At 39.3% G+C, this 24440-nt stretch overlaps 1 protein-coding gene across 2 annotated transcripts in view; it reads right to left on the bottom strand.

Moving 5' to 3' along the window:
- The window catches only part of gtf2ird1 (GTF2I repeat domain containing 1), a 29816-nt gene extending 7269 nt beyond the window's left edge, over positions 1-22547 (bottom strand). The window contains exons 1-14 of one of the 2 annotated variants that reach the window (XM_037747997.1): positions 22251-22547; positions 15984-16116; positions 14908-15049; positions 13067-13243; positions 12748-12931; positions 10736-11058; positions 9746-9841; positions 8300-8383; positions 6816-6999; positions 4719-4744; positions 4040-4166; positions 2765-2808; positions 2427-2507; positions 1943-2128 (exon numbers count right to left, since the gene is read on the bottom strand). In XM_037747997.1, the coding sequence (XP_037603925.1) occupies positions 1943-2128; positions 2427-2507; positions 2765-2808; positions 4040-4166; positions 4719-4744; positions 6816-6999; positions 8300-8383; positions 9746-9841; positions 10736-11058; positions 12748-12931; positions 13067-13243; positions 14908-15049; positions 15984-16109 (1780 nt within the window). In that variant the 5' untranslated portion in view covers positions 16110-16116; positions 22251-22547. The remainder of the gene's footprint in view (positions 1-1942; positions 2129-2426; positions 2508-2764; positions 2809-4039; positions 4167-4718; positions 4745-6815; positions 7000-8299; positions 8384-9745; positions 9842-10735; positions 11059-12747; positions 12932-13066; positions 13244-14907; positions 15050-15983; positions 16117-22250) is intronic. The other variant, XM_037747996.1, reaches the window with a different exon arrangement.
- Between the last annotated feature and the right edge of the window lie 1893 nt (positions 22548-24440).

Here is a 24440-nt window from a genome sequence, read left to right as displayed (position 1 = left end):
AATGTGACATTTGCTGCACTTACCTTCACTTTCTTTCCTTTAGTGGTCATTTGTGAAAGAAAAGAAAACTTAAACAAAGCACAATCAAATCAACAAAATAAAACAAAACGCCTCCTGAAAGCATTGAACGCTACGACCCAAGATCACACTGAGTAGACTCTCCATTCTCTCACAGCACTACATCCAAAGGCCTCATTTACATGCTCATTTAATGAATATAAAAAAGTCACTTTTGATATTTTAACTTTTTATGTGATTTTCAGTGAATTTAACTTATTTTTTAATTAGTAGTTTTAAACACGTGCTTCTGAAATATCCCAACAACATTTCAGGTGAACCAACCCTTTAAGGTGAATTAAATAAATCACTGCAAGCATGCTGTTTACTAACACTCCATAAATGCGGTTTAGAAAGAGAGAGCAGTCTACTCAAATGTCTTGGTAACCTTACTCTACTTTAGTTTTAAAGGTGAGCAGTTCCATGTTAGATAGAGGTGGGATTTGGGGGATTTGGGAGTATTGATAGGATCTTTGAGGAGCAGTTTTGTCTCTCTAATACATGAACTATCTCTAATCAGTCTGGGCAGCAGGACTACGGGACAATGTCACTCAAAATCTGGAAATAAGCGCAATGCATCAGCGTTAACTTGAATGTCCAAAGGTTTTACAAACTGACAAAGGTCAAAGGTCAAACAGCTGATACATGGTGCCTTTCCCAGATGAGAGCTGGTGACTGGGAGAAGAGAAGAGCTACAGAAGGCCAGGTGGAGTCGGGGAGTGGGGAATCTTATGTTGTGTGTTCACACCGAGAGCGAAGCGAACTTTTCAGGCGGCGCGAACAAGAAATTAGCGTGACGCCGTGTTGTGAAAGCCTGTCAGCGCTGAGATTCTCCTCCTGTCGTCCTGACGTTGTTGAATCAGAAATGGAGGAAAGAAAATCTTGTATCTGTCTGTGCTCACCCAGAGCCACGATAGTACATCATATCTGTACAGAGATTGGACCAAACTCTGTGTATAAATGGGTGTATAAACCACAGACTGTCTACGGTAGAAGCAACGACTTGAACGAACTCCATTTAGAAAACAAGCAATTTAAAAGTTGCATACTTTTGATGTGTTTAGAACAACGTCGCTGATGTATTTATGCCTAGATGTCTTTATCTTGAGTGTTGATGGAGCGGCTGCATAGCCTGGCACTGATCGACCCGAACTCCATTCAGAAAACAAGCATTTTAAAAGCTGTTTGCTCGTGGTCTTGCGGACGGACCTGACAAAGCATGAATTCAGACTTTTTACAAATCAGCATCATTATGTCGTTATTTCGGCATCCTTTTGATCCGTTTATTGCAATTAAATCACAGCACAATCTGTTTATTTTGGGTTCATACCACAGTAGTGACGTGTGGCTTGCTAGATACAGACAGATGTTATGAACCCAGACACGACGGCGTTTGGTTTTCTGGCATATCTGGGACTTCCACAACATGTACAAAGCAGCAACAGTGATTATTTCTTTCCATGGTTAATGGCAGGGAAATGGCAGAAAGAAAAGTTGTTGTGATATGGAGTCAAGCTCCTTCTCCTCGCCTAGCACAAATGAACACAAATGATACCGGCGGTCCATCTGGCGTGAGTAAAGCGAGGCGAAAAATTTGCGTCGCTCTTGGTCTGAACACGGCATTAAGGTTGGGGTTGTAACTACTGGTGGCTGGGGAGGTTTGGTCGTGGGGGGGGGGAAGTGGGAGAGTGGAAGAAAAAAAAGCATCTGAGAAAAGTGTTTTCATACGTGAGGCAGCTTATTTAGCTCCCTAAAAAAACAGCCAGAGTGTGGGGCGGCAGCGGTGGGCGCTGGGCGGCACCACGGTGGCTGTAAGGGCTGTGGGTGGAGCTGGCATTCCAGGGGTAGATGAAAGGAAGGTGGGGGCTGACGGGGTTGAGGTTACCTGCGTGGTTTTCCACTTGGTGATGGGGAGCAGAGGGAGCGGAGGGAGCAGAGGGAGCAGAAGGAGCGGAGGGAGCGGCGGGAGCAGAGGGCGAGGCTGTGGCTGCGGCTGTGGCTGGACACGCTGCAGCGGCGACCGGCTCGGCCACAGACTCACTGGGCTCCTCCCCGTTTGTACCAGAAGACTCTGAGGAAACAAACACAAGCTTTTTTTACACACTGTAAACAGGAAATATCTGGTTGCTGATATTTCCTGTGACATTTTCATATTTCCTGTTTAACTGGTATTAGTGTGTTCAATGTAATACTGAGTTTAGGGGCTGCACGATTATGAGCAAAAAAATCATAATCATGATGAGATCACATTATTTATCACAATTATTCATTGATTTTAAAGACAAAATATTTGTATTTATTATGAGAAGTACGTCTCTGGATACTGTGTTTATCATCTAAGTGAACAATCAAAGCGTGTGCACACTCACCTGGCACAGTAACTTGAATGATGTCCCCATCTGGAGGCTCCGTTTTAATCCTTTTCAAAGGAATGCAATCTCCTGAAGGACCTGCGGGGATCGAACAGGTCATTCTGCTTTAGTTCCCATCAGTGTGTGGATCTGTGTTTTACGGCTGTGTTAAACAGATTTAAGTAGGTGACAGAATGTGTTTAAAGTGACTGCAACATGAGAGACTTTAACTGTTAACATTGCTTTAAGACTTTAATTTGACACTTGGGGAATCGTGAATCTTTTGTTACTTCAGACAGAAAACACATCTTAACCAAAAGTTCTAATAATGCAGAAATGCTTTTATTTGCACATACCTGCTTCACAGTCAGCCAAGGGACTCACGCATGCACTTGCTGATCTGTGAGATTAAATAAAACACACTGAGGTGACTACCAAATTACAAAAAACGGGTTCATTAAAAATACATAAGCAATTTTGTGGCAGGACACAAAATTGCTCATGGGCCCAACACTGGCTACTCGCTGTATGAAGACACTTCAGTTGAATTAGATGTGTTCAATTGTGCAGATTTGGCTTAAAGGAATACTTCACCCCCAAAATGAGTCACCACGTGGTACTCAAAAACACTATTAGACTTTGGGAAACATTGGGAAAGAGACGTCTGTAACTCAGCGGATAATTTTTTCCGAGGTAAATCAACTTCCCAGTACGAACACTTGAATATCCCTTATTTAAATCATTAGGTCCTAAAAGTTGTAAAATGCACTAATAGCTGAATCCAGAGTTATTTCCCTTCCTCCGTTCACGTGAATGAGACCCAGACCGAGCCTGCAGCGAGGGCTGGGAGGCGGAGTTAAAGGAAACGCTACTGCGCCTGCTCTATGGGCCCAATGGATGCGAAAGATCGCCAGAAGATCCGGGTTATTTTTATACTCGGAAGTTGAACTTTTCTTGCTTCATGCGTCACTGAGCTTTCATTGGAATGAACAGGGCCCCCGTCTCCAACGCTGTATCCAGTTCTCTTTATACATCCATGCCAAAAATGTGTTTAGAGACCTTTGACCAGCAAATTCTAATCAGGTCAAACTTAAGTCCAAGTGGATGTTTGTGCCAAATTTGATAAAAAAGAAATTCCCTCCAGACATTCCTGAGATATCACGTTCATGAGAATCTTACAGACGTACAGACGGACAACCTCGAAAACACAATGCGTCCAGCCACGGCTCTCGCCGCCACAGAGGCATATAAACAATGTTTTCTTCATGAATTAAAGGGAACACGGGGTGAGTAATTGATATGCAAATGGTTATTTTGGGGGTGAAGTATTCCTTTCAATTTTGCTTCAAGTGAAAAACCCATTAAACTAAACACTAACAGGCATTATGACGACAGCTGTTATTCTGAGATTTGAGGTAACCTGCACGGATTTTTGCAACAGCATCCTTTAAAATTAAAAAAGATCACAGCGAGTGCCACGGTAGTAATGTAAATGCTAAATTCAGTTTCATCCAGTCCACACTGAGTAATCTATGAGTAACACTGGTTATAAATACAATACAATTTGGCCCATGCCACTATCCAACACTTCCACATTATAAACTAAATTCCTGAGTGGGCTGTGCTCTGACCTGCTGCTGTGAGGATTGCTGACCAGCTCGGCCGCGGTGGGCGGGAGGCTCAGATTGTCAAGGAAGCCGTCTTCAGGCATGGAGCCCAGGTCATGCTTGCCTTCCTCCCTCGCAATCTTGCCGGCAGCTTCAAACAAACAAGACACAGCAGATAAACAAACAGCGCATCCCATTAGCGAGGAACATCTGCGGGGTGTAAATATATAAATAAACCCCTGACAGAGCAGTTTTCTGTTAGCCAGCGACTGTAATTAATTGTAAAGATTCTGACAAATATTGTGCGTCTAAATGTCGGGCTCACAAAGCACACATGGCATCCTATCAAAATAATTACATTTCCCCCCCAAAGTTCCCTTTGATGAGAATTAAATGAGCTCAGATTACTTTCAGCTAGGTGTACATAACAAACTGGGGACACTGCCTGCAATATAGACACAAGTGTACACTACTTATAGGATGAATTTAGCCTGTGAGGATACAAAGGCAATAGATAAACTATTATATTATACTAGAAATTATCCATTTTTTCCCTAACAGAAATCTTGCAGTTCTAGAAAGTACATGCCTAAATCTAATTAGAGACAGTGACTTGAGAGGAGATAGATCAGCAGTGTTGTATTAATGAAGATCATATGCATGAAAAAATGGTATTGGAAAAATAAAACAAAAATAATCTTACCAGTGAAAATCCTTTCATCAAACATTCTGCAATATCAAAACAGAAAATAGGCCATTAGTCACCGAGTTCAAAGAGTGTTTCAGCTCTCGGGGCAAAACCCATGACGCAAACACTGTACATGTGGAGGAACAGATCGTTAGCAGCTTCTTAAGCACATTAAATGCTCTTTAAACAATCAGTCTCAGTCAAACAATCAAGTAATGAGTCATTCCTCTGTTATCACTGATTCTATAAATAACTGTGAGGATGTGAACTATACTTCTGGCTCATCATGCTACTGCGACGCGTTCCTCTCCCGCTGTGATCATAATTCATTCATCTTCAGACACAACTGTTTCTTTAAGTCGTGTTTATTTACATCTATTGTAAAACTGTTTGAGATTAAAGGGGACCTATTATGATTTTTGTGCATTCTCCTTTTCCTTTAGTGTGTTATATCGTTTTAAGGAGGTTATGTTTTCACTGGCGTCGGTTGGTTGGTTTCTCTGTTAGCAGGATTACTCCAAAAGTCTGTGATGGATTTGAATGATTTTTTTTAGAGGGGTGGGGTGTGGCATAGCGAACAATCCAATTGATTTTGGTGGCGATCCCGATCATGATCTGGATTCAGGAATTCTTTTTAAGGATTCCGATCAGCCAGAACATTAAGACCTCTGGGTATAAAACATGCACAGTGTAACTGATGACGCATTGATGACGCATGACCCTGCCTCCTTCCTTCAGAGAGAGAGAGACAGAGAGAGAGCCGGGGGGGCAACTGTAGAATCGGCGTCTTTTCTCATTAAACTCTGTGAAATTACAGTTGAGTTTGACCAAAGCACACTTGGTGATTGTTGGAAAGAGTAACGACGACGGTTTAGGTGAGTTTTACTTTGTGTCTGTCCAGTTTGAATGAAGTGTTTTACGATGCTCCGCTGCGTACAGCTGATCTAAAACAACAAAAACACACGTGGATGATGGCGCAAGCTGCACGGAGAGGGGGGTGGAGGGAGGTCTGCGCTCTCCGAGTGCCATTCTAGTTGTGCATGTAAAAGTTACAAAGTTACAAAATCCAAAGTCCAGGCCAAAGGGAGTTTGGCACAGAAACACTGATCCTGAACTGCCTGAAACACCTCACTATGTAATGTGGTGATGTCACCAAGTAACACCCTTTGCCTAACCCTGATCTGGACCAGCGTGTTGCAGCACTGGGCCCACAGACAATATCGCTAACCACATCACCCTCCCTCGAGCCACACCTCTAGTATGCCTTCAAAAACACACTCAATAAGATTTCCATTATTAACAACAGACGGTGAGTTTTGATCTTTTTGACTCTAATTTTGAAATTGAACTGCTCATAACATGGATTTCAAATTAGCTTGTTATTACATGTGATATCATCTGAGTATAATTAATAGCAAGCCTGCAGCTTTAAATGAGAACAAAATTTTGGTTCCAGTTAAAGCAGCCAACCATTATAATTAACGATCAGTTACTTTTAAATGAACATAGTCTGTCAACAAAGAACATGCCAAAAAAAAAAGAACATCAGGGTGTGCATCTGGAACATCTCTCAATGACAATGGGAGTGTGATGCAATTCTGAATTAATCACATTTTCAATCTTTCCTAATTCTATTAACACTAATGAGCTGCCTGCAGGATTCGTTAAGAGATGTGTTATCTCAAACAAGGCATGGTGGCTCATTTAAATTAGCTTAAACAAATGGATGGAAGAGCAGCCGTTAGTGCAATATGCTGGAAAGGGAAAGTCATTTGGGACATGAATGGAAACGGTTTACCAGTCAGCGGGACGTAGTGGGCTGAAGACGTTTAACAGACAGATGGTATAGGCTGGCTCGCTTGGTGGCTGCTTATTAAAAAGCTTTTCAAAATAAAACTTTCAGAGGCGAGTCCAACGCTGGTCTTGTGGACGACAATGAATCGGGTAAAGTATAATTGGCACTCAGTGACTAAATTAGACATGAAGGCAAGCGTTTCCTTATGAATTACAGTTCATCAGCCTAATACTTTGAATTCATCCCAAAGATTGATGTCTGCCCAGAAAGGTACCCAGTCTAAATATAGCATATGTGATCTTAAGAGCATCGGTTACCGTTTGACAATGAAGCGGATCCCGTGGCGCTCGTCCAGGATGCGTTTGAGCTTGGGAACTCCGTAGGTGCAGGGTCTCTTGAAGGGGATCTGGTCGGGGATGCCAATGATCTCCACGGCTCCTGGGTCGCAGGCTATTTTGCGGTAGGGGACAGGCACCATGTGATCTAGACCCAGGGCCTCAGCTGGAGGTAGAAAAACAATAAGCAACCATGGTTTTTGTGATGCTACTGAAAGAATATCACTTAGATATTGACTTTAAAGGGCGGGTCCATCTGCGTTCTGGTCTTATCATATTGTACGCTATAATGTATATAGAATATGTTCACTGCTTTACCTCGCCATCAGACCGCCCTTTCAGACAGGAAACTGAAGCTGTTATAGCTCAATCTTCAAAGCCACCAGACTCCATTCACAAAAACAGTAATTCTACCTCTCAGAACACAGGAGTTGTTGGTCTACCGCTGCATCCATTGGTTAGTTTGTTTGTGTTATTGTGTGACTTTCGAATCTGAACTAACGTGGCGTCCACAGCGGTACATTGCTTAGCTTCCTGCCGGTACTCCTGTCTGCTTCTCCAAACTGGGAGCATGCAGACCGCCATCTAAGTTACTGTATGTGACGTTAATACACTGACTATAAGGATGTATATATACTGTACATGTAGCAGCGTCATCATGCAGAAACCTACATCCGGTCACGAGGGAAAAAGGTTTTAGAAGGGCTTCAAGGGAAAATCACTGTTTGACGCTAAAACATACTTTGTTCAAAATGTGAATGTTTGGATTTGAAAACATAAGGAACACCACTGGGAAGCTACAGAATGACATAAAAACCAAAAGAAAACAATAATAGACCTGCTATTTAACGAGAGGTAATAGTGGGTTATTCATCTTTATGCATTTGTTACTCTACAAACAGAAGGAAAAACAGCAACCAGTGGGATGCACACCCGATGTAAAGGTTTACAGAAGTGAAGATAATTCCAGCTAAATGAATAATTAAACTTTAAGGGAATGATAAATCGGTGCTGTGGGCTCGGATAAAGGATTCTGGAAACAGATCCCATGAGTCGTAATGTTCCCTTAATTTGTAGAGATGCACGGTAACCACTGAATCAGTACACTGCAGTTGGATTGCTTGCAAGCATCTTTTGAATGCTTTCAAATACGTGGCAAAACAAATATTTAATTGTAATCAGCTGTATTCTTCCTCTGGTTGAGCTCGTCTTCACACATTTTTCTTGCAGGAATTAGCAGTGTACTGCGGCTACAAATACATGTCTTGTGAATCACTGAGGAAAAGATGATCAAGCCAAACCACTGACCCCAATCCATCAACACCAATAGATACGCACAGAAATCGTCACTGTGCATGAACAACTGCTTGAGGAGGCTGGGATACCTTTGTAAATGGCAGCCTATATGCGATACTGAAGCCAAAACAAAATCTGAATGCAAAGAAAGAGAGAGAGGCTTTCCTCACCGTATCTGCTGTTGAACAAGATCTGAACACATTCTCTCAACGTGTTGATGTCTTCAGTTTCCCGAATGAAAGAATCCCATTTTTCTGCAAGAAAACAAGTAGAAGAAACGACTCCTGTCAACGCTTTACGTACAAATGAAACGTTTATTAAGGCTTATTGGAGCTTTCACATTCAAATGAGATTTATTTCATTGGAGAACCAAAAAGACCTGACATTAATCTTCTCCATCTACTCGATGTCAACTTGGGAAATAAGTGCAATCTTCTTATGGGATTACTCTTGACGTCTTAGTAGCTTAGCCCTTAATGGTTCAGGTTTAGTATAGTTTAGCCTTTGTTCAGTAAACAATGCTTGGCTACTGTATGAGCCAAGCAGGGCACAGGAGAACACAAGGAAAGAGGTAAAACTCAATGCACAAAAAAACTCTTCTGGGACAAGAGATTTGAGCATTATTTAGAATATTCATTTGTGACGGCACATAATAACCCGACTGATGCTGAATATTTGAGGCTGATGCTGCTATCGATATTTGAGAGTGAAAAAAAGAATCCTAATCCTTTTTTCAAATCGTACTTTTTATTTTTTCCTTAAGAAAAATTACTACAACAACCTAAACCATAACAAGTAAAATATTATGTATATAATAACAGATAGTAACTGTAAATTGAAAAACAAAATATTCAAAAACAAGGGCAAGAAAAACATTTAATAATAATAAAAAATTGTAATCAAATAATAAAATATACAAATTCTAATACATTAAAATTTTAAAATAATAATAATAATAATAATAATAATAATAAAGAAATATCCAAATCCTTTTTTGATAAAAAATTCTTAAATTTGGTTATAAAGAAATGTGATCAAGGTTTTGCAGAATGTGTGAGCTGAGCTTAACAGCTGAAAAATAAACTCTACGATGGACAAACTATGTTGGTATCACAGTTTATAAACTACCTCAAACATATCTTTCTGTGCTGCATTTCTACGTTACTTAAACATAAATGCTGATACCAATATGTCTGTGATACGCTAATATCGAATGATATATAATGCTCTCTACAACATGTACATATGTTAAAGATCTAACACCATATCATACTGAAACTAAATATAAAGTTCACTCATTTTTGTATGGATTCAAATTAAAAGAAATAATGTGTTAATGGTTGCAAGTATGTGAAGCACTGACATTTAACTTTGAAGCTAATTAAGAGGAAATCTGAGGGAAATATCGGGAACATTTTATGCAGTTAAAATCTTTAAATGTTGCTCTTTAGTGATGCCTCAGACTCAGTCAATATGTTTGACTCAGTTATACATCCAAATATACAAATATTGTCTGAGACAAGAGATGTGATGGGGTGAACTTGTCTCTAATGACCAATGGACTGATGTTGTACATGTTAAAATGCCTCTAGTGTATCTTCTTGGTTCAATCTTACCTGATTTTTCATGCACTATGGAGAAGAGTAGCCTCTTAGAGATGTGGACGCCAGGAGGGCTCTGACCCTGCTCACCAGATAGTCTTGTTGAATCATCTGAAAATGAGAGACAAATTAAATATATTCAGTTAAATTCACAGTCAGAGATGTTCACTTAGTATCCCGATAGATACAAGATGCTTGACTAAAGCATCTTATTAACTGCCGAGATGCAAAAGTACCAGGATAGAGAATTTAATCATTCTATGTGTGCATGACTTCTTCTTCTTCTTTTCTAGCATTTCAAATATAGGTAGGCAATCCACCTAAGAGCTGACTACTGGTGGTTGCGAGTTAAATGACTCATTTAGAGATATGAATATAACAAGGAAATACAAGGCTATAAAAGTAAAGTGCTGCTTTGAATGGAATAATGAGCAGTATAATAATCAGACTTCAAAGCACACTGCAGACTTACCACTTTTCCAGGCACACCGGAGGCGTAGGATGAAGCACTTAGTCTGATGTTTTTTTTTCATATAGAGATTTTACTTTTCTTTATTATTATGATCATTATTGTGAATGTTATCTCAATCTTGAATTTTACATCTATTCCCAAAAGGAAGCTTTTCAAATGCACCCGATATTATCTGTTCTGCTTGCAGTCGAGCTCCGGCTGGATTACAATAACAAGCGTTCGCTGTTAAAGGGATAGTTTGGGCGTTTTGAAGTGGGGTTGTGTGAGGTACTTATACATAGTCAGTGGCCCACCTAAAAAAGGTAAAGCAGTGAAAATCTTCTAAACATAGCGTACACTTAAACCGATATTGATTTTTTTTAAGTAGTCTAAAATATGTTTTGCCGCTGCCCACGTCCACAGCAGCACATTGCTCTGCTGCCGTGCTCCCCACTTAAAAACACCCGAACTATCCCTTTAATGCTGTGATTGTGGAACACTCACCCAAAAACCATATTTCACTGTTGAAACCCACCCTCCTCCACACATCTTACCATTAGTAGCACAGTCCATGACAGACGTGCCCATCTTATCCGTCCCTGATGTCCAGTTGGCCAGTCTGTCCTTGCCCAGGTTGAGGAGGGACATGGGTTTGAAATCCAGCTTGCCGTCCGGGTGAGGTTTGGAGGACATGGGCATGCCGTACAGGAAGTTTGACAGAACAGAGTTGCTGGAAGTGGCGGCGGGACTCGATGATGTGACCGCCTGGGCGGTGGTCTTCCCTGCGCCGTGGCTGCTCGGCGTCATGACGGCAGTGGAAGAGTTGTGATTGACATCAGTGCTGGACTTGGCTTCTCGAGACAAATCTTCTGCTGGCCTGTACGCACACAGAAAGTCAAGTAACAGCACAGCTTGACATCCAGCTTTTTGTTGGCAAACTGGTATCACTTGCTGCAGCAACAGCCAATTTATGTGTTTCATTATGACATATCCCCTTGATAACTTTTAGAAGAAGTGATTAAAAGATAAATGAAATCAGATGATGTGTTTATTTAGACTCCTCTGTTTTGTCCTCTCTACCTCAAGTTATGTGCTTTCCCAAGAAAAAGTGGCAAACAGACCAAACACAAATTGGAGTCTCAGTCTTATCAACATTTTTCACTTTCATTATACAGTCGTAGACACAGGAAACCCCCCCACTCTGTTGTGGGCAAAGGCATGTGACAGTTGTTAATGGAGCAAACTAAAAAAGCTATAAGCAGAATGTTTGGTGTTTTCAAGGAAGCCAATAAAGCCGTATTTCCACCAAAAACAATCCTGGTAATTTTAGTCCCTGGACTACTATTCAAGGAACTAAAAGGTTCCTTGTTGTCTGCATTTCCACCGCGGCCTATAGACATGTGAAGATTAGACAAATTGGTCCGCTGACGTATGCAAAAGCAACATGACGTGTGACGAGGGCTGCTGGTGGTTACAGCGGTAAACACACTTGTGCTTTAGAACGTAATCACTGTGAAGCAATCAAGATAACAGTTTGTTTTCTCTCATTCACAGCACCGCCGAGTTGTCTCTCTCTTTTGGTCTTTACCTGTAATGTTATAAAATAAAGAGAAATGCTCTCCCCTCGTCCTAAAATGGTCCTAAATCAATACTAGATACTTGTTTTATGAATGAAGCGGTACACGAGTTGAAGCAGTGGTGCTGTGTTTGTGTTTGACCAATCAGCGACGGTCATCCCTGCAAACTCCACCCCGAAAAGTTCCTGTATTTTCAGAAATTACTACCCCACGACCAGGGCCTTTTTGGGGTGGAAACTGTCCCCAGAACTTAATTTAGACCCTGATCCCAGCGTTCGAAATGCAATAAAGCCCTGTTTCCACCGCAGGAACTTTCCCCGGGACTTAAGAACCTTTGTGTTGTTTTACGGTGTTTTGGCGTTAGCAACCTGTCAGCAATTTAAAAAATGTTAATCTTTGGAGGCCGATGTCCAATTTACAAACCTTCATATCTACAAGCCAAATGCCAACTACACAATCACCCAGACAAATATAAGCTAATGTTATGCTAACAAAACGTAGGGTAATCCTGCATGCATGATTCATCTACCGGTATCTTGCAAAATGAAACCCATAACATTAATTATGTTTGTGTCTGACTGTATACTATACATACTACATTTTGACAAGTACCACTAGCCAGGCTTTGTTCAGAAAGACATCGTCACTGTGTTGCTGGATCCCTCTGCATTAGCACCCCGACGTCAATGTAAATCTAACTCTAAACAATGTTCTGGAGAGACTAACATGTAACCTGAGAGCTATCTGAATTAAAACCCTGTCTATCCCTCACTAATACACTACAGCCTGTCTGCTACCAATAACTAGCTACAAAACATGCCGGGACAGCCGTCTAAGTATCTATCTCTGCAAAGCATTAGAGGCTAAGCTGACATGCCAAACTTCTCTTTCCATTCTGGAGTGATCAGACGTGAAACAGCTGGTTTCATAATCTGACACAAGCAGTGTGTTATCCCAAACAGCAGTGTGTTAAAGAATAACAGACTCACCTCTTGACTGTGAACTGGATGCGGTGGCTCTGCTCCAGGATCTTCATCAGCGTCTTGGTGTCGTACTCGGAGGGCTTCTTCAGGGTGACTCCCTCAGGCAAACCGTGGGCCGCCACACAGCTGGGGTCCTTCTGGATCCACTCATAAGGCACAGGGACCAGGCTGCTCTTCCCCACAGCCTCACCTGCGTAACACACGAGGCACTGGGTACTCTGTAATATATCTTGTCACTGAATGATATAAAAACCTAAATAATAATAGACCCGCCCTTTAAGCTAAGAGTTTTATGGCATAAAAAGAACTGCTGTTGACTCCTTACTGTAAAGTACAGTGAAGACTTCCTCCACCATCTTCCTCAGAACAAAGATGTTGGATTGAGCGTCTGACGGAGCTCTTGATTTCCCATGCTCGCCATCCTTACTCAGTTTGCCGAGATCACTTTCCTGGTCTTTGGTATGGGCATTTGCTGTGGTCAAATTCTGCAAACATGGCCCCCCTAAAAACAAATGATAAAAGTCACATCTTGCAATTAGAAGGAAAAATAAGAACATTTCAGATGCTTAAGGGCCCATATTACCTGCAATATGAATTTAAAAAAAGTTAATTTAGCTTCCCTTACTCCTGTCCCTAACAGAGTCAGCCTCAGGAAAAAAAACAAGATTGAGATTTTTTGAAAAACGGTGCCATATAATACAAATGACTTGTTTGTCCTACAATGTGTCCTGATAAATGTAAAGCATCTGCAACAATTGGTGAAGCCACTCAGTATAAATATTCCTCATTTGTTGTAGTTGAGGGCCAACTACCTGAAACCTAAACAAAACGCTTTACTGTATTTCTAGTCTACTTCTTTACTAAACAAAGCAAACTGGAGCTGCTGCTCCCTGTAACTGGCAGGGAAAAACTAATTTCACCTTGAATAACCAGCCTGATAAAATGAAACGTCGTAACGGGAGGTCACAACCCCTCAAATTGAAGTTATTAGTCGGGAAACATTGCTGAGTCTGAGTGTATTATTTGCTGTTGCACTTTAGTGCTCAAGGTCCACAGGTGAGGCTTTATATCCCAACATTGATTTATGTCTCAGCTTACAAACTTGCATACTAGATTGTTTATAGGAAATGAAGGCTTACACTTTGGGTAAGAAGTATATTGGAATATTTTCTCACAAGGCATAGAAATGTTTAGTCCAAACTTTCTGTAGAAATACAGCAATTCACCATTATATTCTGAATATGTTAGGAATGCATGGCAGCTCCGTCGCCACCCGTCTGAGTGTATGTTAATGGGTGAATCAGAGGCCAATTTTAAAGCAGTCCATTTGCCTTGATTTGAACCTCTTTAAACTCTGCAATAGAAATGGTCTGCCAGTGCCTACATTGGTATTTTTGCTTATTGTGATGTCACTTCTTGGATTATCTTCAAATGCTTCATAACCTTAAAATCTGTAAAACCTAAGCTAAAAGGTTATGCAAGTCAATAAAGCAGAATAATTGATGAAAGTGTTGAAATTGTGTCATAAATAAAAAGTCCTTAGCTTTCTGCTGCAAAATGAATGAATGCTCTAGCTATTATGGTTTTTATTTTACATCGGTTTAAACAGGATCATGCAAACAATAATCTCCCACATCAATTACAGGTCAATACTCTGGCACTACCGTGTGATGTCACCACATTTTGTGCCGCACGTAACGTAAAAACATGCCGTTTAAACATGCCACAACGGTCTGTTTTTAAAGGTTAACTTAAACCTTTCTCCTCCTAAACAAGCCTCTGACACACTCACTGTTCCAGAGCTGTGAGCAGTGATGTCTGTTATTTTGCAAACGTAACAAATCAAATGTTTTTTGCCAAATGAGATGTGACAAGACTGTTTGTTGATATATCGTTTTGTTTGATAAAATGTGTGAAACTGCAACTACTTTGTTTTCTGTCGAAGAAATCTGACATTGAGGGAAAAACTGCACGCCGCTGCAGTTATTGAAGCTTTTGGCTGAATCTGCATTTTGTGCGATCACAAAACTGCAAAAATCCAACAGGGACGAGTCTGACACAAGTGCTTCTTATGTAACTGCCTCACAGCTGTAGCTGTAATGAGACTGATCAATGCTCTATCGAGATGAGTGAATAATGGAAAACAACAGCGGGAGCAGAACTTACGGCAAAACTTGTAGAAGTCTGTTTGGATTTCCCTCCTGGAGTTGAGGAACACTCGGCCCTTTTCTGTGCCGACAGCAATCACGCTGTCCTCGTGTACGGTGACACATGCCACCTCGGCGTTGAGCTTAGACATCGCCATGCACTGCAAAACAAGGAGGCGTCATTCACTCATAACTCATTACCATAAACTCTGAGGTAGACAACTCAAGAGTTCATTAAAGTTCAGTGGTGTTTCTTATGTATTCAAATCGGAACATTCAAATTTTGGTCAAAATACGTATGTTTTAGCGTCAAAATGCTATTTTCCCTTCAAGTCCTTCTAAAAACGTTTCCCCACGTGAGCTGACGTAGGTTTCTGCATGATGACGCTGCTACATGTACAGTATATATACATCCTTATAGTCAGTGTATTAACGTTACATACAGCTTAGCGGTCAGCATGCTCCCAGTTTGGAAAAGCAGACATGGAAGCTAAGCAATGTACTGCTGTGGACGCCACGTTAGTTCAGATCAGTAAGTCAATATTGCTCTCTTCAAAGCCACCAGACTCCATTCACAAAAACAGTTACTTTACCTCGTAAAACGCAGGAGTATACATACAACCCCACTTCCAATAAATCTGAACTAACCCTTTCAGTTATTTCCAAACTTAGCACAGCTAACGTTAACTCAGCTAGTGCTAGCGTTCACATTATTCATAACCTTATTGATTTGCTTCGAATAGCTTAACGTCACTGCTAACGTTACTGCTTTTTGCAATGTCTGAGTGGGTATTTCCATTTGAAAAATAGGGACCAGAACGCAGATGGAGCTGAAGAAGAGCTGCATTCTGATGCTCGTGGGATGGAAAAATACTTAATTCGACCCTCAGGTCCTCTCACACTGTTGTGCATATCATCAATTTACTGTGTTCAATGCATATTCACTTAAACAAGAAATATTCAGAATGAAACTGGTTCATAAATGCAATGTAGCTGTTTATTAACAAGTTTCAATAATTTGCTAACAGCTGTCAATAATCTTGACACCACAGAATAAGATCTCCCAAAATGAAATGACATTGATCTGGCACGTACCACTGAGTCGAGGGCAGACACCAGGCTGGTGAGGATCTCCTGTCTGGCTGACACCAGCGGAGCCTGTGGGTCGCCCCGGGAGTTTGTCCTGATGCCATCACATGCCAGCTTCCTCATCTGAGCCATGCCTCTGCTGCGGGGACCAGATGAAAACAGTTCAGGCAGGAAGCCACAGTGTAACATGGAGCACGCATTCACGTAACACATGCAGCAGCAGTGACCTGCATTCAAAGCAGTCTCTGCTGACATCATTTGGTTTGACTTTAAGAAAGTATTAGCGTGCATTCCGAGCATCGATCTGATACTGGAGGCTGGGAGATGAATGATGCATATTTCATATACTAACAAGACAGATTCTACCGCCAAGCTAAATGCTAACAACATCATGTTGACATGCTCACAATGACAATGTTGAGAGAGAGGAGAAACGCACACAAGAGGTGCTGACAATGTGAACATTTGGCAATCCATCCATCCATAGCTGTTGTGACATTTCACTCAAAACCACAAATGTTAACCCTTGAGAGTAAAAGTCAGGGGATCACCAAAAGTAATCCTTCCAATAGTTGTTGAGCTATTCAAGTCTGGACCAAAGTTGTCGATCCACCACCATCCCTAGAGCCACACAGCTGGCGTAGTTAAAAGACAAATCCATCTGAATTCAGCAACTTATGGTTTTGTGATCTTACGTTTGTCATTTGGGGCTAATCAGAGCACTCACATGATGTCACATGAGCCCGTTTATACTGTATTTTCTCTCTTTGACAGATGGCGCGGGGGGAAAAAAAGAGATAAGATGACCAAGATAAGCCCTCGAGTTTCGACAACCACTGCCTGCATGCAGAGCACCACCGCGGTGTAACTGCAACAATACATCTGAACTGAAACGACAAAATCCCCTACACTCCAAATAACAAGATAGACAATGTAAATTAAAGTAAAGAGGCGAACGGACAGGAATTGTTAAAGAAAAAAAACGGCTCGGCTAAAGCCAGGCACTATGTTCTCATGGCAACTGAAACCCGTCTCCTTGGAAACTAATCTCGGGGCATTTGAACAATGCAGCTCTGGCCTTTAATCTCTCCAGACACTGGGAACCATTATACTAGCCTCTGGCAAGCCCAAACCACTGACTCAATAGAGAGAGGACAGAGAGGTAGAGAGAGATATAGAGAGGCAGGGAGAGGAAGAGGAGGGTGGGTGTGGTGTGGTGTGCGGTGGGGTTCAGCTGCACCAGTCTGAGCATGCCAAGTCTATTGGCCATCTAAATCTGCCTCCCCTGAGGCCACAGCAAACATTAGCTCCCTCCCAAATTATTACGGCCTCGAAATAGATGGCCTCTTTCCCTCACATATTTAAAAGGCAGAGGAAAGTACCGAGGAGGAGAAAGGTGGGGATAAGCAGAGGCTCACGACAATGCCATGTCAATTGCTTTGCAAGAGGAAGCACAATGTCACAGTCCTGTTATGCGGATATTGAGCAGTTCAGTGTGGAGCGACGTTAATAAATAAAGCCACGAGTCTACTATGAAGCTAAAAATAAAAAAGATTCTGAGATGCAAATCCTGCAGTTGCTCTCTTGATAGTGGATGACGCAAACTTTGTGGACATGCCAACGCTATTATTCACTGTGATTTCATCCAAACCATGAAAAGCTCACTTATTCTCTGAGCCCACAAAACCAGCCAACAATCTTTTTTACTGGGAACTACAGGTTTTGTAACTTGTTTGTCTTTCAGGAACTGTTCAGTGTCATATAAAGACCCAATCTGATTGGTAAAAAAAAAATATTTGAATGGATTTTATGAGTGTAAAACCCACTGAGGTATGTTTTAAGAATTGAATATGTTTCTACTGATGTCCCATTACGATGTATGCATCTTGCAGGGTTTTCCCTGCATCTTAAAATCCTGGGCAAAGTGCCGGCGTGCCATTTGGAGCTAACCTCTAAGTGAATTGGCTCAAACACGGCATAAAACCTGTCTAAGTGGACCCAAAAAGGTTTGTAATGCGATGAAGCCGTTTACTGACAGAGAGGTACTTTGGCTACAAATGCAAATAATGTCGACATGAGTCAGTGAAGGTGACCAATGAAGTTTTATGCTTACATGAAAAAACTATTAAAATAATTGCCAGCTATTTTGATAATCAGTTTGAGCAAATGTTTTTGTTTTTTTTTAAAGTCTAAATTTTCTGATTCCAGCTTCGTAAATGTGTGTTATTAGTTAATAGTTTCTTTACTCCTCTATGACAGTAAACTGAATATCTTTGAGTTGTGGACAAAACAAGACATTTGAGGGTGTCATCTAGGGCTTTGGGAAACACTGATCGACATTTTTCACCATTTTATAGACCAAATAACTAATCAATTAATCGAGAAAATAATCGACAGATTAATCCACAATGAAAATAATCGTAAGTTTCCCTACTGCACACCTACACAGGTGTTTTCCATTAGTCTGGCGAATTAGAAACAGGTAGTGGAGATGCTGTGGCAAGCTTTAAAGGTACCATTGAGGATGTTTAGAAAACTCTAAGGCTTTTATGAATGAAGACACACATGCACGACACACTGCCAACGGTTTCACCCTGTTCCTCTGATCTACAGGTGGCTGTAAGACGGCAAGCGCTGCTTTCATGACATGCATTCAACACCTTTTGTTAGACCTCAAGGATACACACAATCCCTTTACCAAGAGTAGCACAGACAAGATAACTCCACAGGGTCATTTCATCTTTTTATAAGTGTTGGCAGAGGCCGTATCGTACATTTGGATTCAGCCACGACAACCAAGTACAGTATGTGTTTATTTGTCCGTGTTGTTGGTTGTTATTTTGTTTATAGATTCAGGTCAGCATGCCCTTTCTGAAATGGACAGGAAACTACGCCCAACTCGCCCAACTGGCTTAAACTGTCACTGTGCCGGTCGGGTGATGTAGCGAGGATAAGAGTGAGACTAACAGGTGCAAGAAGACTAACAGGAGGGTCGGAGCGATGTCTGTCATGTGTAGTCTGTACATGCCCACACAGTCCTCAGAGGAGGTCTAACAAGGTGGGATTATGTGTGGGAGCTCCACAGGTATGAAGGGTCCTAAAACAAAGGTTTTGTACAAAAACCCTGCTCACCTTTTAGAGCTCTGTGGCTTACATCTGGCCTTTTACTAATTGAATAATGGGCAGTGGTTAATTTCTTGAAGAAAGAAAAAGTACAACTGCAATTGTGACACACCTACAGTGTAAATTACAGTAAGTCAGGGTGTGGTTTGACAACTACTGTGTAATTTATGATTACAGCAAACAATAACATAATCCCTTTGTTTACACCCTGTGCCTGAGGCTGTGGCATTTTGGGAATGTCATCACTGATGTTATGATTTTTAACTGCTGCGATGCCAAGCAAGATTCAATAGTAATAAAGGACTTCACATATTAGGAATAAAACATTCAATCCTCCTGCACAGGCTTAGATTTGACAAAAATGTAAGCATAATATTTGTCAACAATATTGTATAGTTAGTAGGATAAACCACGAGTTATCCTAATAGCCCTGCTTGGTTATTATGTTATCATTGAAAATAGCCATACAGTAAAAAATAGTTCATAATCATAGGAACACTTTTACACATTTCCTTTTCTTTCCCCTGAAATGGTCACAAAATTCAATGTATTGATTTGTGTACATAGACACGAATTTCACATTTTTTCGTAATGGTCAGCACGAAATCAATTCGTATGTAATCCACGTAATTGTGAACCGGGAAGTATAAAGAGCGCCGAACAAAAAACACAGGACTTTCGCCAAGGAGACCGGTGTTCGTGTCCCGTGAGAAACCAGAAGTCAACGTTGATTTATTTGTCACGTCACTTCTGTACTTAAGTTGTGTCACTTCCTGTGTTATTTCAACCCAAACCGCAATCTTTTCCTGAAGCTAACTAAGTAGTTTTTGTCACGTAACTTTAAGTACTTAAGGTACAGCACTTCTGGTGTTATTTTAAACCAAACCACCATCTATTCCTAAACCTAACTAAGTAGTTTGTTGCCTAAGCCTAACCACGTCGATCTATTCCTTAACCTAACTAAGTAGTTATTATACTAATTAGTAGTTATATATTTTGGAATTTTCATGTCTTTTATATTATAAAGCAGGTTTAAGTACTATATAAAAACTGTTAAACTATCAAAACGCTCAATATACAGAGAAATACACAAAGTTCGTATTCAGAAATTGTGCGTTTTAGGATTTCTGTCCATTTGTGATGTCACAAATATACAATATTTAGACCATTACACAGTTTTAAACGTAAACATTCTAAATCTGTCCCAGTTTATTTCCTGTTGCAGTGTATGTAAATAACATCAACTGACAGGAAGTAAACATGGATCTAAACTGTTGCCTAGCAACACAATCCCATTGCAATTCCGTTGAAATGCGCTAAAACGGAGCGTTTCAGACAGAGGATAAATACAGGTATATTCAAGCAGACAGTACGAGGAAATAAAAGTTTTTTTTGAACATTAAAGCATGTAAACATGTTTTAGTAGAAACACAAAATACAAGTATGAACCTGGAAATGAGCACGATATGGGACCTTTAAAGGGACTGTTTGTAACTTCTTACATTTATAAATCACCCGGGTCGGTGTCCCGGGTGATTTATACTCATACGCATATACAAAATACAAGTATGAACCTGAAAATGAGCATAATATGGGACCTTTAAGTTACAGCACTTCCGGTGTTATTTAAACCCAAACCACCATCTTTTCCTAAACCTAACCAAGTAGTTGGTTGCCTAAACCTAACCAAGTCGATGTAACTAAGTAGTTATTATACTAAGTAGTTATTAGTAGTTATTATTCTGAAAAGACTGGAGCAGAAATTGACACGTGTTGCTTCACACACGTGTCAATTTGACGGAGCATCACGGAAAAAAAGGGAAATTTGTGTCTATGTATATGAATCAAAAATTTCATGACTTTCGGGAGTGTGTTGCTCCAGACAATACTTTACAAAACAATTTTTTTTAAGAGTATTTGTGTTATATCGTACAAACAATTCAGTAGGTTTATGACAGGTTATTATAGCTTTATAACTTGAGCATGTTAAGTCATTCATCAGAGTAAGAAATACTCAGAGATCATTAGATATCATGACTTATTGTAGCTGTTGTGTACAACTACAAACAGGGTAACAGGTTTAGACTGGAGTTGGTATGATGCTGTATTCATAATAGATATTTTAAGGCACATAGGAGTAGTGGTGAGCTTCTTGTGCTGGAATACTACTACTACTACTACTACTACTACTATTGAGTTCACATGAGAGAGGAGAGGAGAGGGATCACTCTGAAAAGCTGGACCCCAGGAGGAGGAAAAAGAGCTCAGGATATGAAACCAGGGTGCAATAAATAAAGTCAAGGTCTGCTCTTGAAGGAAAGGAGCGTGTGTGCACAAATCCGCACAGACAGTTGACAAAAGTTTTTATCCCAGTTTATAAAACTTTGACTCTTCTACAACCAGACAGCTGAGAGCAAAAATAAAGAAGGAAAACACTCAGAATAAAACACCAAAACACTTTCACTTTACTTCATCTAAACCTGTCATTATCTAGTGGGGGTTTTATGACTGCATCTTAATCTAATTAACTCAATAAAGGCTGTTTAGTTTCTATATTAAACCTGTTTTTGTCTTTCTGCTTTAACAGCTCTGTTAGCTAGCTTTGCTTTGTTGTACAAGCTCTTATCAGTGAAAGCACTCAATGGAGGATATAATCTAATAAATAGCACAAAGCAAAGGTTACAGAGATTAATTACCTCTCTCTATATATATATAAACTGATTAATAACTGCTAACTAACAACAATCTTCTCTACTCACCGTTAACGTTATGTCTAACTAGCTAATTAGCTAACGGTTATCATAATATTAACGCTGGAGCTAACTGGCTAAGCTAACTAGCTAGCTTACACTCAAGGTTTATAAAAAGAAGGATGAGTAGAGTGTGGGGTATTGCGCATGCGCAGTGTAACTGAAGCTGCTGTCAGACTCTACTGCGCATGCGCAGTGTGTCTGAGCCTTCTTCATTAGTCCTTGTTAGCTCCTACAGTAGCTAGTTAGCTTAGTTTAGCTTTCCTTTCATCTCCTCCCACCAATCCTCCAGGTTATAATCTGTAATTTCTAAATGTGCAATCACACACAACAACGCGTTATGTGGAAGAAAAACGACATATCTGCTCATGAATATTATAATAAATAGAGAAAATCTCACCTTAATTAGCGATTAAATAGCCTTGTTGCTTGCTGTCAATCCCGGAATAGGTTTTATATTCCCCCTGTTTTAATCCATCAGAAAACAGCTCATCCACACTGGAGCTGTGTGTCGTCCTGCTAACAAAACATAATCCAGATCATCACAGTGTTGATTTCGATCAACAGTGTATTATTTGTGTATTTTTTTGCTTTAGTTTATTTCTTTTTTTCCCTTTAACAGAGCTAGGGTGTCCCTTTCCCCCTTTCTTTGTTCTGTAATCCAGTAAAATTGAAACTCATTCGCCTCCTGCTAATCCCAGCCCAACTCAACAACAGCATCTATTGGCTGTGATTTACATACAGGATTAACGGAGAGGAGAACCTCTGGAAAATACCCTCAGGGAATATTATAATTTACATGGAAATATTATATTCTTATTTTATTATTAGGAGTGTGACTGTTTTAAATCACTGGCTGCAACTTCACACTGTCAGTTTTGCTTTAAGAAATCCCTCATAGACTGCATGAGGGTGGTTTTAATGTATAGGATACAGATTATTTTTAGGATTTATCCAAAATGGATATAATCTGTATACATAATAATAATCATTATAATAATTATAATACTACTACTACTACTAATAATAATAAATATAATAATAAATATAATAATAAACATAATAATAAACATAATAATAATAATTTGTATACATAATAATAATCATAATAATAATAAAACATAATAATAATAATAACCCTTAAAATAATCTGCATACATAATAATAATGATAAACATAATAATAATAATCATAAAAATAATCCGTATGCATAATACTAATCGTAATAATAATAAAACATAATAATAATATCCTAAAAATAATCTGTATACATAATAATCATAATAATAATAAAACATAATACTAATAAACATAATAATAATAATAATCCTAAAAATAATCTGTATACATAATAATAATAATAATATTAAACATAATAATAATAATAAACATAATAATAATAATAATCCTAAAAATAATCTGTATACATAATAATAATCATAATAAAACATAATAATAATCATAATAATAATACACATAATAATAATAATAATCCTAAAGATAATCCGTATACATAATAATAATCATAATAATAATACACATAATAATAATCCTAAAAATAATCTGTATACATAATAACAATCATAATAACAAAACATAATAATAATAATAATAATAAACATAATAATAATATAGATAATATTAATAATAATAATAATCCTAAAAATAATCTGTATACATAATAATAATCATAATAATACACATAATAATAATAAAAATCCTAAAAATAATCTGTATACATAATAATCATAATAATAAAACATAATAGTAATAAACATAATAATAAGAATCCTAAAAATAATCTGTATACATAATAATAAACATAATAATAATAATAATCCTAAAAATGATCTGTATGCATAATAATAATCTGTTCATAGTTTCCCTCCGTCTAATCCTGTATGTATATATGGATTTTATAGCCATGACAGCTATGCCATACAGCTCTTGTGATTGCCTAAAATAGCAGTTTAATATAGGGTAAAGTTCATATCCTAGGGGAAAGGATATAGTTATCTTATAATAAATAACACCCCTAAACCACTATGAAATATGAAGTTACACTATGACTACCAAGCGTAAAACTTTGATTTGTGCCTGTGCTTCTACTTTTGTTTGCTTCGCAAATAAGTAATCATTTATTTATTCAAATGTCACCACCATAACCAATCTGCCCTCTAGCAAAAAAAAAAAAAACGTTGACGTTGATGTGTGGATAAGACCTGACATTTGCCAAGGAAAAGTGATATGTGTGTGCGGAGGTTAGAAATCCGATGATTGTAAACAAACATGCAGGGTCTGGGTGCCAGGAGCTTCACCACAAAAATAAAATGATTTATTGCCTCCTCTTCTCGTGAAGTCATTTCAATACCAAATATTTGCCTGAGATGAGAGATTTAAAACAGGATTTATTTTACCTTGTGTGGCTGAGAAATTGGAGAAATGGTTGCTGGCAGAATTTCCCTAACCACCGACCTCTTAGTGGTATGAAATCTGACTCAACTCTGTAGAAATATCTACGCTTTGCCCTCAAAAACAAACATACAGAAGTGACAGTATTAAAGAGTGTGAAATAAAACACCACCAGCCC

This window comes from Sebastes umbrosus, chromosome 17 (genome assembly GCF_015220745.1).
Source record: "Sebastes umbrosus isolate fSebUmb1 chromosome 17, fSebUmb1.pri, whole genome shotgun sequence".
NCBI classification, from domain to species: domain Eukaryota; kingdom Metazoa; phylum Chordata; class Actinopteri; order Perciformes; family Sebastidae; genus Sebastes; species Sebastes umbrosus.
This window is presented reverse-complemented; position numbering and strand designations above follow the sequence as displayed.